Genomic DNA, 20403 nt, shown 5'->3' on the forward strand with positions numbered 1-20403 from the left:
TAGTATGAATAGATAAAAATACTTCTATTTTGTCATTGCCGCTATTTACTTAGCTCACGTTCTCTGTTAAATTATTTCCCCTAGCTACTTCAGACCACATAAAAACCATACTGCAAAACACCCTCATACTGATGAAGACAGGCTCCATAGGAAATTCTGCCACTGCTTTTCACCTTATGAGTGGACTTAATCAAAACACAAAAAGCTAAAAACTTCTAAAAATAGGGGAACTTGAGTAGACTTATGAAATATAAAGCATAAATTAGAATTAATTCTTCAAAACACCACAATGATTCAACTAAAGTAAAACAAATTGCTTTAAGAGAATTGAAAAGATGAGACTCTCCAACCTAAGAATCTGTCTTAACTCAGCATGAAGCATTTACCAAAAGCCTAAATCTCTCCCACCACAATTATCTTTTCATTAACATTACTCTAACCCCCCCCCAAAATTAGAGGAATAAGCCCTTCTGTCAGCACCTCAGGTATAGTAAATGTTCACACACTGTACTTATATGTTTCTTCATGCTGTAAATGGAAAAAAAATGTGTTTAGAAAAAGAATTTGAGAAGTAGCATTTGCTCTCCTTTCTCCCTCTGAAATAGAAAATATCAATTGTATGAATTACTGCAGCTAAGAGCAATTTGTGCACAATGACAGGAAAGTCAATCTTTCATGTACAGTATTAAAGATAATTAGAGTGAAATTCCTTTTTACAGCTAAGAGAATCACCATCGCAGACCATTTTTCATCAGCAGTAGGTATCCAAATACCATTTTTCAAAACTTGCTGAAGCAGAGAAAAGAATGAAGCCAAATAACGGTTGTGTACCTGTTGATACTGGTCTGTCTTCGAGGAAATGAGAAATGATCTTGTTAGATAAGTTCTATTTTTGACACCATCTATGCCAGTAGATCTAATGTGCGTATGAATTTCATGAATCATAAACCATGTATTTCAAGTCCTTCAGATTAAGTACAGAAATAAAGGTAGCTAGTGGAAAAGATTTTTCATAACAAGTGTGTTTTATGAGAGGATTTTTAAAAAACCCACTGACAACTTCTTTAAAACTGTTTCAGAATTCATGAGGTGTAAAAATTGTTGTAGAAGCCGTTCTGCATTATTATCAGCACTGAATTAAGCCAACTTATAATTCACTGATGAAACTCAATGTGAGACATAAAACAGAGTAACGGTGCAGACAGTACATTTTCCAAGTAGGTAAACCTACTTGCCTGACTTGTCTATTGTTCCATAGAAAACCCTGTGAACTTCAACCTTTTTCCTTTACCAAATTGCATGGTACATTATCATAAGCCACTCAGAGGATACAGCTGAGATTTGAAAAAACTACTATGCAGCATATAAACTGCAGAAGTGACCTCAGTGAGCATTCTAAGATCAATAGACAAAATGACCACAAAAGTCAATATACAAAACCAATTTTCTTCACTTTTTTGGAAGGACATGCAGTATTTCTGTAAGTTTACATTCTCTTATTTTAGTCCAATGACTAGAAAGATACTGAAAAAGACAGAACTCTTCTCAAATACAGTGAGAAAAAAAGACTGAGAAGAAACACTGTATCACCATATTAATGACAGTTCTCCACCTAAGAAATAGATACAGAATGCAAAATCCTTAAATACAGGAAAAGGAGGATAAAGTTGGAATAGAGAGCATCACATTTCAGACACATTAAGGAAATTTATAACATCTAGCAAGGGTCCTCTGACCACTCATTGTGTATTTTCTCACTCATTTCTATTCTACTGAATATAGTAACTTCAGCTTCTAAACTGAAGTACTCTGCATATTTTTGGTTAATGTATGATTCAAATAAATAATCTCTCCTTTATTAGATATGCCATTCAAAAGAACTCCACTACTCTGTAGGTTCAAAGGAAAATGAAACTTTGTGAATAGGCACAGATTTATATTTAAACAGTTGGTATGATTTAAAGAGAGAAGAAAGTGAAAGCTCAATAACATTATTCATACAAGCAAAAAAAATACTCAAATCGTTAAAATAGCCTAAAATATTTTAATATAGACACACACACTTCTACCTTTTGCCCACCCCCAACCCCCAAGCTATGGAGGGTACATGAACAGGTATGTACAGCTAGGCTTGGGAGACTACAGATTTCTATAAAAAATGACCACGGGAGTCTCTTTGAACTGCATAAGATACTTGGTAGCCACATATTTGGTCCCATCTTCAGTTAGCTTCAAGCCATCCTTCTATTTCCTCTTAGATGGCTTCTTTTCCCTGAGATAAAACATTTAACTCACTGTTTTTGCAACATCCGTATCATAAATCTGCTCCTTGCAAATCTGTTCCCTTATATAACCAACAATCCTTCCAAAAATCATTCTAAAATTGTAGTGGTTACTAGGCAATACCTGCCAAAGAGCTGCAATTTCTTATTACAAATTGTGACAAATTAATTTTTTGAACTCAAAATGGTAAGATCCAGCATCTTACCTCTTCCCAGACACATGTGCTCGTCTTGCACTGGCTTTCATAATCTTCAGATCACATGTTAAGATCACGAAAATGCAAAAGATCACTAAAATGCAAAAGAATTAACCTGGCAAAACTCCAAACACACAGCTGAACTAGCTTAATGTGTGACTGGAAAGGACCAGGAGAAAGGCAAAGCCATACGGAAAGAGAGAGGGAGCAAGAACCCCCCAAACACCTTTTTGGCAGCAGCAAGCTGTTCATTTGACTCAGCTGTAACATGAAGCTTCTGACTTAATTCATATTCTTTTTTTGGTGTGAATATCAGTAAACTGCCTGCATTCCAAGCCAGACAGATGATGACTTTGAACCACAAGTCATGCAACATTACAGAAATACCGATGGTTTAAATGAAGCATTGCATTAATTTCTTACATCAGATACACCCTTCTACATTGTTCTTCAACAAGATATTGCTAGCTTCTAACATATCATTAACTTCTTATTCTGGATAACAAAAGGGCTGGGAAACCTCTGACAGCAGAAAAAAGACAGCTAATAAAGGACACACAAAGAGAAGTGGTACAGACCCACGAAGTGGCCCTGTTAAATATTAGCAGCTTCTATTACCATACACTCACGCATTCTTCTGAATGCTCTGTTCAGCAAATGTGTATTTTTTTCTCCTATATAACTGAATTTAGCTTGACAAAATTTTCCCATATGGTCTATGGCAATCTACTGTTTGTTGAATCTTACTGTATTTTCTGTATCTTTTCCTAAAACACAAAGTCTAAGAATTAATTATGCTGGTACACCTCAATGTTTCTCAACTCCCTTTGAATAAATGGGCCTATAATTAAGCAAACACATCTATTATTCATACTTTTTAATTTAAAACCTGAACACAGTGAGATAAGGGTGAAACATCTCTTTGCCATTTATCCTGTTGACCTTACTTTTGTTACTTTAAAGTCACTGTAAGTGACATATTATCCTGTTGGTCATTCCATAAAACATTCCAGCATAAAAGTAATCACCTCTTTTCACTTTGTTCATTTGTAGAAAAGAAATCTGTAGAAAGTTTCTAAATACAGAGAATCCTCTCCAGCTCAGGAAAGCCCTGAGCCTTGGATGGTCAGAAACTCCTATGGCCAAGGAAGTTATGATGTATATCCATTTCCCATAATTATATTCTTCATAAGGCATACACTTTTAGCCACGTTCTGGATACAGGATACTGGGCTAGACTGACCTCTGGGTTTATTAATAACACAGCCAAATCAAAACTGTTATTTTTCTTCTCCTTTTAACTTGGCTATTCTGTTCCTTGTCAAACAAATGTCACTGTGCTCAGTAAGTATCCTAATGCTTTCCTTACTCTGAATATCTCCAAGATATATGAGCAATTTTCTTGCAAGAGTGTTTTACAGCCAAATACTTCTCATTTTTAGGAAATAATTGCTGAATGCTAATCAAAACTGGACACTTCCAGTCATCATAAAAAAATACTTATCACGTGGCTCCCACTAACTTCACTGAGAATTGTGAATAACTTCCTTTTTCCTTCCTGTTTATGCACACATTTTCCTGTAAAAGACATTTTCATCAGTAGCAGGAAATATTAAACTAGACAAACCTTCCCAGTTGACTGGAGTATGTTTTCAATCTGGTACCATAAAGAATAAGCTCTCTTTTTATGAGGCTTCCATTATAGCTACTAAAGCCAAGTTATTAAGTTATTAGCTTACAAGCAGTAGACTAGTCAGAAGTGCAGCATTTTGGTACATCAGCTCTTTCATGGTACACTTGCTGCTTTTTCATTTCACCATCATCCCATGCAGGGGCAACTAGTCTTTTCGTATACAACAGTGCTTCAAATTCCACAAGCACCTCATCCAGTCCTTCAACGTGACTTGAACTTACTACTCACCGTGGACACATTACATGAATCAGTGGCAACTCTTTCAGAATATCAGCTGTCTGAAAGGACAGAACTCTTTATAGTGGTTACTTCATCATGAACTGAGGATGAGATCCACATCCACACACATGTTATATTTCACTATATATGCCCTTCCTGCAAGGTCATCCTGAAGTTCTACCTAATGTGGTCACTGAATTCCACCTTGATCAACATTTAAATACTTTTCTCGTACAGATTCCACTTCTTGAGAGTTCAAGCGCTACGACATTCACTGGAAACACATATTTGAGGCAAGAATAACCCTGCTCCTGTCAGTGAGTAGCTTCTTCTGAGTGTATCCTTTGCTTCTCCACAACTGAAATGTCAGAAGACAGTGGACTTAATTCTGATGTGGACTGATCTTGTAGTATATTGTCTCTGTGATGAACTGCCATAAAGTTAGGTGCATTAGAGTGCAAGCAATCCTTAATAAGAAATCATATTCTTGGCAACTCCAAGATAGCTCTGGAGATCCACACGCATCTGTAACAAGCACTATACCAATGCAGATACTTATGGAAGAGCTTGTTTTGTTTGATTAACAGTAGCTATTTATTAAGGAAGCCAAGAGCTATCTCCCATAGAACCGTTCACTCTGAAATCACTCAGAGTACAATGGGTATACAAATAAGCACTATACAAAAATCCACATTTACCGGTAGAGTTTTTCTGACTGTGCCATCCTTACAAATACATTACTTCCTACTTGCTTTCTCCTGCACTGCAAATCTAGCAGACAAAGCCTGTGAAGAGCACTGAAGAGAGGAAAGTATACGTGCCCACTATGCCCTGAGCAAAGAACATGGAGAAGGTCAGAAGCACACCCACTGCATGCAGAAGGCTAGGACAAAGAAGTCCCCTGCTCATCCATTTGAGAAACTTGTGGAGGCACAACAAAACACAAACATGGATAGCACACTGAGAAGAGCCCCCATTCCTGGTAAATAATTTCTCTTAGGATCAGATACAGTAACTTTTAACTTCCAAAACTTGTTAAGACTGTATCTTGAAAACAGGCTCTTAAATTTATGTTAACATATGCACATTCCAGCATTTACATACCATACTCAGAATAATTGTAATAACAATAAACTGCAATTCTAGAGCTTTCTCTTAGAGGATTCCTAAAGAATTTAATGTACATTTATGACTTTAAACTTGCTCCACCTATTTAAATGTATTGTAGGCAGGAATCCAATTCCAGTGACCCTTCTTCCAAAAATGACCTGCCTTATGCTGAAGTGCAATACGTGCTAGAGGCTGCCATGTAACTCATACCCCTAGGGTTTAACCTCTACTCTTTCACTGCAAAGTCTGCCTTTCAACTCATACAACACATTTGGCTTCTCTTAATCAATAAACAAACAAACAAACATAAAACACACACACACATAGAGGAGTTAATGTGCTTTTAAAGTCCTTTTGGAAAATAAAGACCCAAACTAACTGGACTATTAAAATGAATACGTAATTACTGCTGCGATATGTCAATACCGAATCAATTCTTTTTATTGTGAAGTCTTCTACAGTTACACAAGGCCATTCCACGTCCTAATTCTGCAACGGTTAATATCGTAACAGAAATCAATCCTTCACTTTGACACCCAGCTTTGACTTGACCTACTTTCATACTCGATATCTATACCTAAATGCTTAACGTTAGACTGCCCATTACAGATCCAAGAAATGGATGTAAATGGGGCACACAGAGAAAACATCCCTTCTAATTTCCACAGGCAATTTGTACACTCCTAAATATACTTGGATTGCCATAACATTCATTTTATTAGTAAGCATTAGAGGTGTCATTCTTGGTGTTCTGTATACTAAATCTTACTTATTAGTAAGACTCTTCACCACGCTTAAAAATAAACAAGTCTTAAGTCTATTGCCCTTCCATACACACAAACTGAAAACTACATATTCCTGAGATTTTCTGCCAGGTATGTGAATATAGAAGACAGCTTATGTCCAGAGAAGTTAACGACAAGCCAAAGGGAGTGGCATATCCTGGTCAGCAACTCCACAGAAGGTGTAGGTTCACCAAAGTTTGCATCTATAGAAAAAGCAGTCATCTGTTCTCTAATTCCCTCCTATCCAACATCCAGTTTGCTGTGATGCCACCACCTTCCATGCAAGTTTCTTGGAAGAGATTTTGATGGGAATCCACGAACCACATGAAACCCTCCTACAGGAGGACCACTCCATGAGAACACACATGCTGGCTCCAAAGCACTGCAGGATCTTTTTTTAATGTTAGGATGACCTTCCTGAGAGGAAACATACTTGCTCTAAATATCACATTCTATCCACATACGGATACTAGATTTGCTGGTGAAATTTGCATCCATCATTTTTAGCCTGCAAGCCATGCAACTGCCGTTATCTTATTTTTTCAGTATATACTGGTAGCAATCTCAGGTGCTTCTGAGAGAATCTGTGAAGACATGCTGGTGTAAAACACTATAAATTCCAAAGGAGCCACTCATTGTAACAAACACATGAGTTCCTGCAATCCCATGAAGCTCCACAGAAACTAATCTACAAACATATTTATGCAGGTAGCAAGCATTTAATACCACAATTGTCCAAGTTTTAACAATGTCAACCTAAACAGTAATTTAATATAAAAAAGACAGATTTTAATAGCTCTAATAACCGAGAAAACAACTGTTCAGCATTGCCCTCTGCCCAAATAGAAACATAACAATGACACATCGCTGGAGCATCTGGCACATTTTCATATTAGACATACAATAAGTTATCTCAACATAAGTATTTACTTATTGATAAGACTTGTATCAAATGACATTCCTGATTATGAACAGTAAAAAAACAAAAAAAAAAAAAACAAAAAAAACCCACAATACCTCCAAACAATGAATCTGCATTCAAAAACTGTAGCTAAACTATACAAGATTTTTTATTTGAATAAGTTTAAGTACATATGCAACGTCAAATACAAAAATGAAGTCATCAATATATCAGGAAAGCAACAAAAACAAAATAGTAACAAAATAGCCTGAAAAAATATACGGGAATCAAAAATTTTATTTCATTCTTTACTACAGCCTTTGCCAACAATTCTGTTAGATCAGTTTTTCCCTAGTTTCCTCTGGTCACACTGTAACAGGAAAACAAAAGCAAAAACTCTAGATTGCATAACTTTAGCTGATCTGTAGAAAGCCTCTGTCCATATTAATCATGTCTTCACGATCAGAATGCAAAACATTTCCTGGCCATCCCTCTGAGCCTCTAATAAAATGTTTTTAAAACAGTAAGGAATAACTTCCCTTCTTTATTCCAAACTAATTATTTTGCACAATATGGTTTGGGTAGACGATATGCTTCAAGTAACCTGTGCTTAAACATGAATAAAGACAACTTCTGTAGAGAAGAGGAAAAAAGCGTTATAGAATTTACAGCTTTATAGAATTCTGCTGCAGTATCATTCTTGAAAAAAGCGACCATCAGTCTCATGGTTGCTTTAAAATCTACAGTGGTTTTGAATTCTAGGTCACTGACAGCCAAGAGAGGTCCACTCCCCCTGGTTCTTCTTTACATCACCCCACTCCTTTTCAACATCTTATTTCACTGCAACTAGTGGAGCTAAAATTTTTCAGGGACAATAGAATACATATCAAAAGCTACTTCACTAACTCATAGTATAGAACTGTAACACTACAAAGATACCTAAAAGCACAGACTCAAATGCTTACTCTTAATCTATGCTGCATTTGTTGAGCCTAAGAGTCTGCATTCGAGTAATTTTTTATACCAGTCAGTCAATGAAAGTGTTATTTGTATTATATAACTCACACTGACTGCACTAGTAAAATCAAAAACTAAGAAGAACATAATTAGAAGCCTACATGAAATAAGAAATGATGTTTGTAACTATAATTTGATAAAAAATAGTTATTATGGAATACCAGAATTCCAAATCTTGGGAAGGAATACGAATCCAAAACAAAATCAGGATGTTACGTCAGCAGAAGTTTCCCTCTTAACCACATATTTATTTTATTTTTTAGTAAAAATTTCTATCTTCTATCTCTTGCTTCATAAGCTTTTTTTTCCCCACTTTTAAATTGTTTTTGGAAAAAGCTGTCAAAACATATCTAATGTTATTTGTTATTTTCAGCTGTGTTCAAGATGACTCCTTCTGGTCAGTTCGCAGGCCACAGAGCAATGTGGTTCTCTCCTTGTTCATATGAATGTTGAAAACCTGCCCAAATTCTGCTATCCTATTAAAAAATACTGCTGATTTCCCTGGCATAAGAATAATAGGTCTTCTGCATGACCATAATGATACTGAATGGTAAATGAGTGGCAAAAGCTAGTTGCGTTCAAATCATGTTTATGCAATGAATATGATCATTTTCTATCAGTTTATCTTTATATAATATAATTTCTCACATCTCATTGTGTATTTAATTTCCTTAAAGGAAATGAAAGATGTATTTTAACATCCAAAAGCATATAAATCAGACTTTTATCACGGTCATAAGAATTACAGTTTGGGATAAAAAAATCAACCCATACTGATTAGGACCAACAGGTCCTCCTCAGCATTTCTGTTAGGCTGCCGAGATGAGTGGGTACCATACTGCTTTGGATGCCACAAACCTAACCTAACGTAGAATTCTGACAACAGAGCTGTTCACTGTTATAGTCTGCTTCTTCCTTCCAGCGGTGATCCCTGCCCCTAGACAGATGTCCTCAGGACAAATGGATACAAGATGATCATCTGAATAGGCAGGACCCATAAATGCAATTCTTTCCCTCTTCATCAGCTTAATTCTTTCCTGCCACAAGATAAGAACTTCTAATTGAGTGATGTTTCTTTGCCTCCCTCCTCTCTCTTAGCATGCCTAAGGTGGTGTGCCTGGAAGTGAGACTATTCAGCAGCCTCCTTGAATTCCTCCAGTTCAGCATTGCTGGCCTGACAAGACACAACTCTGATAAAGGTGTATTGCCTGCACCGTGAGCACACATGTTCTCCGCAACATTGGATTTCAACTTGTTTTTAAAAATAAAATGAAACAAAACAAAATACCTGCAGAACCAGCCAGCATGAAGGGGAGACAAAAATCAGGAAAGTATCCATGGAAAGCTAACTAAAAATTAAGTGTCTGCTAACTATAAACTAAAGGAGAAAATACTAGCTCTGTGATACTACAAGAAGCTGAAAAATGGAGCAGATAGACTGCTTATGCTTTCAATCTTTGATATCTGCTTATGCTTTCAATCTTTGAAAGCTGATCTCAGAGTTAAATTAGGCTGAATCCTAAAAACAAAATACAACTTAAAATGGTCCAATGACTGAAAAAATCAGGGTCATGTCAGAACTTCATAAGGGCATTTTCTTGAAAAGAATCTGACCACCTTTATCTTCTCACTTAAATTTCTATTTCTTCATAATTTATTTTTTCACAGGTGTAACTCATTAATATATCCTATCTTGCAGCTGACTATCAAATCCACATGGAATTCTCATGCCATTTGCAGACTTTTATTAATCAATATTGGAATTACTGCTACCAGACTGTGCAGGTTTGTTTTCTTTTAACACTTCTGCTCAGGTTAATCAACATTCTTTACATTTCTATATTATTTTCCCACGTGCATGAAATGTTTGAAGTCATTTCATAGGCTTCTTTGTGATAGAAAAAAAGATTCAGAACTTGTAAATGAAAGCTACTAGCAACAAATACATAGCCTCAGAAATTCATAACCTCAGAATTTTAATATGCTGCAGAGGAAACAAAGGCTATATCTGCATTAGCAAATACTGAGGTAGTAGCAGATCTGCAGAGTGAAGCAGCTGGTGCTGAGGAATTGATACCTTTAGGGGAGCAGGGCAGTATCTCAGATCAAGTCTACCCTGGTCCTGACGACTGATCTCCCACTAACACTTGTGCACCTCCCTGCTTTGATTCAGCTAAAAAAAGCCAAGTTTTGCATCTTTTGAGACTGCTCAGTAATGAAAAGTGGTGATGGTCAGGAGATTTGCTTCAAAAGCTCATTTCTGATCTGAACTAAAATGTTAATGCAGACACGTCCAAATAAAAATGTTTCTGATTTCCTTGATGATTTTATTTTCTAGTACTAAAACTGAAATATATTCACAACTTAATATAGAGTTCTTATTAAGTGTACAGAATACATTTCAGGAAATTTAAAAACCTCCACAACATGAGGTCAAATATTTTAGAAAATTAAAATGTATTAAGTATGTTTAGAATAGTTTTTCCATTAATAAAGACCTTGGGGATGCAGTGAGGTTACTCTGAGGCCTTTTACATACTAGTCATTCCATCAATAATAAATTGAAGAACATAAAGTGCATTTTTCTAAAAGATAATAAATAAATATAAATGAGAGGCTTTTCCATTAAAAAAAATCACTTGCAGATATCTTTTTAATGCCCTTGGCTTTTCTAATTTAAATTCTATTATTTCTATATCATTAAAATTCCAAGCAGGCAGATTTGGTCTACATGAAACAGGATGTAGGACAGGCCTTTTGTGGCACAATTAAGAGTGTTTCTTTCAAGGACAACGTCACAGAAGGTGAACACAAATTTTGCTAATATGGTAAAGGAGAATAAATGATTGCAGAAAGAAAGAAAAGCAGAAGCAAACTACATAGCATAATTTTTTTCCTCTAATGTTCTTTGTCATACTTAACTTTCACTTTCTAAATAAGTTATTACAGGGATACCAATTTGCATAAAAAGATTAAAGATTGCACAAAACGTCAAAGATTGCTTTGCAGCTATAACAGGAAGATAGAAAAAGGAGTCTTTACAGATGTCAAAGGAATTTTAAGGAAACGATCAAAGATACACTGATAATAGAGCACAATGCAGAAAATACCTTCAACCTGAGGTGTCAGAGTACATATGTCATTGCTAAAAATAAGTATACTTAAAATGTCTCCACTTCCCTATATGAAAGCCATGAAAATTAAAAAGGAAAGCTCAATACACTCATTTTCTTAATTCTAAACTACTTTTTCCAATAACTGATTTTGATCATATGGGAGAAGAAATAACATCACAAAATCATAGTGCAGAAAAAGAATTGTTGCAAGGCTCTAAAACAGTAAAAACAATGCTAAAATAATTTTTTTAAAACAACTGAAGTTGTTTAACTTCAATACTTCATACTTTTCAATACTATCTTAGCAGATTCAAAATGTTGGCCTTGAAGCACTTAAAGTGCATTATAGCTTGTTTTTTACTTTACGCATGGTGTGAGTGGCTATCATATGCTCAGATCATGTTTTTGAAAGCATAAAAACAATACAGGTGATACAGGTGATATGTATATATAAAACAATATATAATAAAGTTTCCTGTCACCAAGTACTATTTTTAGCACTCTTTTGCCAATACCAGTATGGACATCCTTTCCATCATTTCTTGTATCCTATCAGAATGAAAGTTGAAAAATTCATGAACCTGAAAGGATTATTACTAAGACCGAAGCACATCAGCACAAAGGAAGTCATATCACCAAATACAGAGCCAGCATGATGGAACTGTATGGATGGATGGCAATTATTTGCAGCACTTGGGAAAACCTGAGCAAAGAACTTCATCACTACAATTGCAAGCAACTACCAGCTGGTTATAAGGAAAAAAGACTAGCACAATCCACAGTACTAAAACTTACTTTTGTTTTAGTGCTAAAACTAACTCAAATTAACAAGTCCAGAGGAGAGTAGGCCTATTTTATTTTTTCCCTGAAACCAGAAAAACACTGACTTGGCACATGGTACAGTAGAAGAGCAAAAAAACCTGTTTTAAAAACAGCCCTCAATCCTTTTGTAAGGTGATTATGATATGTTTAGGTGCATTAGCAGCAGCATTGATTCGAGACCTGAAAAGACCCCCACCACAAAATCATATGTCTGTGTATGGTTCTGTTGGTTATCACCAAGGGATCTTAAGACAACTCGTATATGCATTTATACCTAAGAGGGCACGAGATGAAGTACAGTAATGGAGAAGTGATCAGCAAAGTGATTTGGGACTGTACCAGAAAGATTCTTTAACTATGTATGGTTACATAAAACTATGCATAAATAAAATCCTAACTTTTTTTTTTAATTACCAAAATGAAACAAAAATGTCAAGAATATAAAACCTCCCTACATTCAAAGTAGACAGAGAATGAAAAGATGATGTTTTCTAGGCCTGTTCTATTTTAAAAAACAGAGAATAACTAAGAATAAACCCTGTTTAGCACGCAGTAGCCATACTACACTGTCATTTTACATTTGCTAAAATAAACCTCTTCTAAAAGGCTTTTACACATTGAAAAGTGCTTAAACTGTGTTGTAATCTGTACATTATCCAAAATCAGAAAGGCAAAAAAAAGGAACAGATAAAACATTAAATATTTTATAAATACAGTATTAAAAAAAGGAATTCACAAACAGACATTAAAAGATTTCATTTGTGGTATGACAGTCTTATCTTTAACCTAAACAATTCATATCAAAATACAATTATTCTCACATCAAAACCAAAATCCTAAGTTTTCCTATATATTCAATCATGAATTTAAAGCAGTGCTTTATGTTCAGTAATTAAAATCTCAATTTTGTAATCATTAAACATTAACCTAAAATGCATACTTACAAATCCCCATTATTTAAATTTAAAATTTATATATAATAGAGAAAATATTTATCAATAAAGAACTAAAAATCCCCTACATATCAACTTAAATAAATGTTCAAATTCCCTAGAAACTAAGCAGAATAAATGCATTTCACAGCTAGACCACAATGTACCATTCAGGTAAGAGGTAATACATTTTCACTGTCTTTATAATCAAAGCAGATTAAAAGAGAAGGTCGTTCACAGTTTTAAAAGTTACCTAGAAGAAGTAACTTTCACTTTTGATGTGATCAGAGGTGTCTCCATACATCTACGTAAAGTTAGGAAAAGTCCATGAAAACATGTGTTGAACATACACTCCTTATAGAGAATAGGTATACGGTATTAAAAGCTGTGAAGAAAGTCTTTCACCTTAAAAAGTAACTCCTGCTTTTTTTTTTTTTTTTTTAAGCAAGCAGAGGTAAGCATAAACAAAACACATTGATTTTGAGAAGAACCGAACATATACTTTACTTTCTTAGGATTATTATAGAAAAAGATCTAGGAGTTTGGCATATGAAACTAACTCTGAATTATATGTTGTTATGCTAACATTTTGTAGAACGTAGAAGGTGCCTTACATATGCTTGTAACTAGTCAATCTTCTTTTCCATTAAGCATATATGGCTAACTCATAGTTAAAATGGAAACATTAAGTTACAAAGAGTTGGTTTATGAATGAAATATGAACTGAATAGATAATAACTACAAAGACACCAGAAGAACACAAGGAGACTGATAAGCTTTCTAAATTGTAATATATTTTAACATTTCAATCCCATTTTGTTCAGGTTTACTGATTAAAAAGCAAACTTTTATTCCAAATTTGCAATAATGCTGGTGGGATGGTACCTGTTTCCATGTCTGTATCATTACATTATATATGATACATAAAATAGGGATGAAACTGTGAGTAGTGATAACTCTTCCAAACTTTGTGAGAATTTAACCACTTGAAGACTATCTTTTTCCTTCAGAAAACTTTTCCATTACATCTTTATGCACAATGAACTAAGTTTCAGTTACTTAGTCAACAGTGGAATCCAAATGAGATCCAAAAGCAGAGAAAAGAAGAATAAAAAAAAAAATGGAAGGAAGTTTTGGGAGACTCTGAATACCATTCTTTCAGGACGGCAATTATTTATTATAAAAATTAGGATGTAGTGTTATTTTGAAGGAATAAACTGAGCAGAGTACAGCAGGCCGGAAAAGTTCAGAAAAAGAATGAGTCACAGAACAATGAACAAGAATGAGTATCTCTCAAGAATTTGCATGCTAGAAAAAACACTAAGAAAACTGCACTCTTCTGTCTAAAAGCTAGCAACTGAGATAGTTCCAGTATTCAAATTATTGACCTAAGAGCATATACGCATATTCTACAACCTACTTAGTGTTTCCATTTATCATCACAAGGAACTTATTTTAAATAATAATACAAACCCGAGAATACTTTCAGCTTAATAGAATACTTAGAGTGTATGCATTACCTTAACAACAGGATTCAGCAGAACAACACCAGATTTCTTTGTAATGACTTGCTTTGTCGTGTAATGATGGTCTATGAGCTGAGGAATAGTTGGAAATCCAGTTCCTTCAAAACGATACTGACTCTGTATGGAAGTAAAATGAAATAATTGTTTCTGTACAAGTAAAATTTCAAAGAAGAATCTGCACACTAATAACCAAGCAAAGAAGAGTTTAGTTTTATAGAATTAAATCTCTGTCTTAATCAAATTAATAAGATTTCTACTGAATTAAAGGGAATGGCGATCAGAAAGATAATATTTTGCAACATTATTCCATCTCTCGTTTAAGCAACATAATGAAATAACTACTGATTAAAACTCAAAGATTAAAAAAAGCTCTTGCAATTCAAGAGGTGGGACAGCTTGTGATACTTAAACTGACAAAGTGAAATAAAAATATTATGAAATAGAAAAAACAACACTAACTTCCAACGTACCTAAGACTAAAAATTACATAAAACAACCGAAAAATAAACATCTGACATGCTAATAAACATGAGATAGGTAACACTGTCTTAGTCAGATCTTACTGCACTTCGGACATTTGAAGAAATTAACAAATCCCTGGCATGGATACAAGACCATGACTGGCCTTTATAAGGAGCATATGCCAGAAAAGTCCACGGTGCTACAGAAGCTAAAAACGAGGGCAGGTCATGCATATAGCTTATAGAGAAGTTGAACAAGATAAAATGCCCTTTCTTCCCTTCTATGCTTTTTAGCAATTTCTTTCATTTATTTCATTTTAGATATCTAATTCAACATCATAACAACAAAACTGTGGCATCTCTTAAGTTTTCTCAGAAGCATTTAACATTTTCTTACAAAAAAAGTGATTTCAAGCACTAAGGGGAGGGGGGGGAAAGAATAGCTTCATTGCTCATCCCTGCCCTTATACCTGTGGGGGTGGGGGGGGGAAGGAAATGGCAAATAAGTGTTTATTTCATCTTCCTGACTCTCTTAAATTCTACACTGCAACCTAGTGATTTGGATACAGGATGAGCTACTGTGCCTATATATACAATATGTACACATTCTCAATATGTACAATTACAGGACTCTGCTCAACAGAGGAACTGCCCTAAGCCATCCAGCAGAACTGACAACAGCCAGAAGAAACAAAGATTTTTTGGGGGGGGGGGGGGGGTATAAATGGAGATTCAGGTTCATTTAGTCAACTGGGCAATGAAAACCAGCACTGGCATGCAGATCTTTTTCTAACACCTACAGGCTTATTTATTTATTTATTTATTTTTTACAAAATGCATCATAGCAAATTTATCTTCATTAGGATTAAAGGCATCAACTTCCTGTAATGTTATCACTTTTAGTAAAGGCAGCTTGGTCATGTCATCTATTTTTATCTTTTTATTGGTTCTCTATTGTAAAAGTGCCTTCTCAGTCTGAACAGTTTTGTGGTTTATCTCCCTAGCTTCATTCACTAATTAAAATACTCTGCTTTGCTTGGCCAGTGATAGTAGCCTACATTGTTTTCAAATAACCTCCTTCCAATTTCCATTCTGATGACTCAGAAAACGCTTAACATGGTTAGGGTGCTGATGTCCTGAGAGACTGCCTAGCACAACAACCAGTACTGCTTATCATTTCCTCCTACTAGATCCCATCTCACACCCATCTGCTGCCATTTATGTAAGACCTTTGGGGCAGACAACATTCTTTTATTCCAGGTACTTACGCAGGATCCTGACCATGATTAAGATCACTTAACAAACAACACTTTGAAAATAGCATAGCGTCCAATGGCAGCAGTGAAAAATGGATTAGCCTTGAATGATAGCAGCGAAATTTGATGGTTAAAGCTGAAGGATGGAATAATTTATCATACAAATACTTTTATCGAGATGAGTGCTTAGAAATATCCATAAAACTTATGCAATTATATACTTATGCAATTAAAGGACCACCATTAAAACAAGTATATGTCATACTTCTACTCCGCAGTCTTTGATTCAGAAGCAAATTTGGGTCAATGGAGACAAAACTTGTCAGTGACGGAAGAGAGTAATCTGACCAGTCACAGAGGGCTGATTCCACACTCTGTGAAATCGCTGTATGAAAAACAAGTTTTTACACTGCACTCTCAGCAAACTTCCCTACCAAAAAGTTCATGAATCCAGTTCATCTTGCCATATGACCACAAAAGTCCTGCCACTTATTAACTGCTTTTCAGGGTTAATAAGACTTTTTCTGTCTTAAATGTGCAAGCAGACAGACCTAGTGACCTGATGATATTTGGACTGTCCAAGCTGTGCAATATTAAACAGCATCGGTCTTACATTTCAAATAAAATTCCTATGAAAAAGTAATGAAATTACAGGAATAAAGATAATTTTTAAAATTTATCTTGGAAAAGTGGATACTAAAAAGCATCAAACTACAGATAAAGGATAGCCTCATAGTAATACTTTAAAAAAACCCCAAAACCAAAAAAACCCACAACTCTATCTTAACAGGTTTCAAAGTCCAGTCTGCATTTTTGTTGAAACCCCACTGGAGTGTGACACCTACAATGATTTACACAAAATGATTTCAGCCATACAAAACACAACATGCATTTAATTCTGTTGGGTCAGGATTAGAGCACCAAGCATCTTACAAGAATGTGTGTATCTAGCTAGGGGTAGTTTTATTGCTCTCATTTTCTCATTCAGCACTCTGATACACCAAAATACATTAAGGTCATAAAAATCAAGATAAGATAAATGCTGACTTCAGGTCAAGGTTAATTCCTAGAGTAAAACTCCAGGTGAAAATTAACAAAAAATGCATCTGGACAGGTGTCCATAACCAATGATCCTATAGAAACCTTCCAAATTCACAGAAGTTGGAACAGTATCACTGTCCCCTCATTAAAATGAAATACAGCTGCACATTAACAATAGGGTAGGCTGCATCGGCTGGGGATTTAGACTGGGAAAATTCCCTCAGTGTAAACATAGTTAAGGTAGCAAATTTGTGCATTTGTTTGTATAGTTTGACTGAAGTTTGGCAGATTTTATTGCAACATGCTGAAGTATGTTTTGCCAGCATTAGAGCATTACTGAATCAAAACAGAGAATGATTTGCTGGTATATTGTACCTATATTCCCAGAGACAATAGCTAGAGGAATTTCCAGCAATGTTATGAGCACTGTCGTATTTTGAATGAATTTGAAATTCTGAAAGGTATAAAGAAAAATACATATGAATAAAAATATTCAGAAGCATTTGTGTTCTGCTGAACAAAACAACATCCACAAGGCTAAGAAAGAATACACGCACCTCACCAGCAGCAGGTACCTCAATTCCCAACTATATAGAAAACATCACAGATTATTTTCTCCCAGGTGAATGTTTCCATTTTTCAGGAAGATTCAATGGAAATTAATTTACAGTTTGAATTAAAAGTAGCCTAGTAAGCACCAACTGTGAAAGCAGGTTTAAAAAATAAATGTACATGAATAAATTAGCAGTAATGAGTTCTGGTTTTCAAAACATTTACAGAAATGTTTTGGCTTTTCAACAAAGAATAAGAGATGCAGAATAATCTCATACTTATCTTTTATTCCTAAAATGACCTTTTTCCCTGATTTCAGCACTGATTAGAATATATCCCAATAGCTTTCATATTTCATATAAAGGCTAAAGCCAAATGTCAAAGTAAATTATGTAGATCCTAAATTGTTTAGCTGAAATAATAAACTTCCTAACATTGAACTGAATATTTAGTACTGTATCAGAGACGTACATCAGCATATTGTATGATAAAGTGCCTCCGTTGTCCATCTGAAAACACAGAAAGGACATATTCACCAGGTTTCCCGTGGCTCTCTCGCACCAAGAAGTCTCCTTGCTGTTTTAACAGCTCCTGGGCTTCTATTCTTGGAATTGCACCATGATACCAGTCTTGCTCTGCCAATGGTTTCTCAGTGGTTGATATTACATCAAAGAACTTGGAAGAGATATTGAATAAAAATGTTACCATAACAGTACATTTTTAGAGCTCATCTTTACATTAAAAGCATGATAAACAACAATAATCGTGTATATTTCTACTAACAAACAAAATTAAGGCTATTTACACTAAAAACATACTGATCATCTTTCTTTCTATCACTTAAGAAATTAAGTTTGCATATATGTATCTATGTATCTTTCTATCAGAAGTTAATGGAAATATTCATAAAACCATGTAAGAAATTTTATTTTGCCCTCCTTTTTTTGTAAACCAAACTCACCAAACTATCACCCTTTCTCACATATCCTGGTATGTATACTAACAATAATTCAAAACAAAGCATTTCTTTATCTGTAGAAAATTTATGGGACATAAGAAATGGAGTTTTCAAAATATTTGCATTGGCTAAATTATTACCACAGAATTTAAAAATCCCATTCCAAACCAATCAACAATTTTAAGAGCCATTTTTTCCTAGCATTTACACCATAATGGAGGACATGCACCTGGGCATACTGTGTTTATGAACTTAGATACAGTTTCATTGTTACAAATGGAAGGTAGTGAGTCTTACCCTGTAACTTCACATATTAATTTTAACAAACCTGCATTGTTTAACAAAACACTTTGGAAAATATTATATTTTGCTCAAGTGACCACTTCAGATTTATTTGTATGGGTAGACTAAGAAGCCCTTATTCAGGCCATATGTCATTCAAAATCATTAATCCCAGAGCTCATACAGATCACCGCCAGAGCAGCAAATCTCTGAACAAAATAATAGGCTCCATTTTGTATCCTGAATAGGACACACATCCGTGTCCCAGGATGTGTCCCAGGCAAGCCTGCTGAGCTGCGTTTTAGGTAACAGAAGGAAGGCTGACATCTCCACAAAGCACTATCAGACAGGTAGAAAACGAAACCTATGATTTTGACTGAACCTCAGCTACCGCTCCACCCAGATGAAACAAAGGTTTCTCTTCCTCACGTCATCAAATCCCTATAGGATGGGCAAAGAGAACAAAAACATCCCACTGGTGCATGCAAGAAAAATATCTGACATGGTGTAGTTCCGGGCAGGGGCTGCCCATCTGCACATTTAAGGTCTCCCTAAGGTGACCATCAGGTTAAGACGGTTTATCTAACCAAAAACACTGGGAAGAGCTTGGAACTGAGAAAGCATAGGAGCAGACCCAAGATAAGGAGTCCATGCAGGACTTTCCTGACACAACAAATATCTGTAATTCTTGAGCACTTTCAGAGCAAACTTTCTGATGTCAAAAACACCTTTGTTAAATCTATGGGTTCCTGGCTTTCTTTCTAAATTACATCTCCGAAGGGCTAATTTAGTCTAGGATCCTAGTGGAGGACTGGAGAATATAGTCAAGAGTCTGACAGAGCCTCATAGCCTCCCACATGGACGTTGCAATCCACAGCCCTGGGCATCTCTTGTATCACAGAGATATTTCCAGGCATGAGATCTGAGACCAGCACCACAACCAACTGAGCCATCACTAGAACAAGTATGCTCTATACAGACTCAGAGCTAAGCTGGACTTTGTAAGAAACAACAACAGCTTGCACAAAAAGTGCACAGCCTGAGATGTCGGGAGCAAAGGATGTACTCCAGAGTAATGTATTTAACAGCACAGTGAAGCCCTAGCACTAGGGCAGTACTAGTACATGCCTCAGGATACTGTTTGGCCAGGAAGACGGTTGTGTTTTCGATTTCATAAACAGCTACATACTTCTCAGATTAGAGCTGTCCACCACTGCTAATCGACACAAAGTGTTTTTTTTTCCCCTGGAAAT

General features: G+C 35.4%; 1 protein-coding gene across 8 annotated transcripts in view; it reads right to left on the bottom strand.

Moving 5' to 3' along the window:
* The window catches only part of LOC135324785 (tyrosine-protein kinase Fer), a 183670-nt gene that overhangs the window by 80929 nt on the left and 82338 nt on the right, over positions 1-20403 (bottom strand). For all 8 annotated transcript variants that reach the window (XM_064501705.1, XM_064501704.1, XM_064501703.1 and 5 more), the window contains 2 exons: positions 18382-18585; positions 14595-14717 (listed from right to left, as the gene is read on the bottom strand). In XM_064501705.1, coding sequence (XP_064357775.1) covers positions 14595-14717; positions 18382-18585 — 327 coding nt within the window. The remainder of the gene's footprint in view (positions 1-14594; positions 14718-18381; positions 18586-20403) is intronic.

Source organism: Dromaius novaehollandiae, chromosome Z, assembly GCF_036370855.1.
Source record: "Dromaius novaehollandiae isolate bDroNov1 chromosome Z, bDroNov1.hap1, whole genome shotgun sequence".
Lineage (NCBI taxonomy): Eukaryota > Metazoa > Chordata > Aves > Casuariiformes > Dromaiidae > Dromaius > Dromaius novaehollandiae.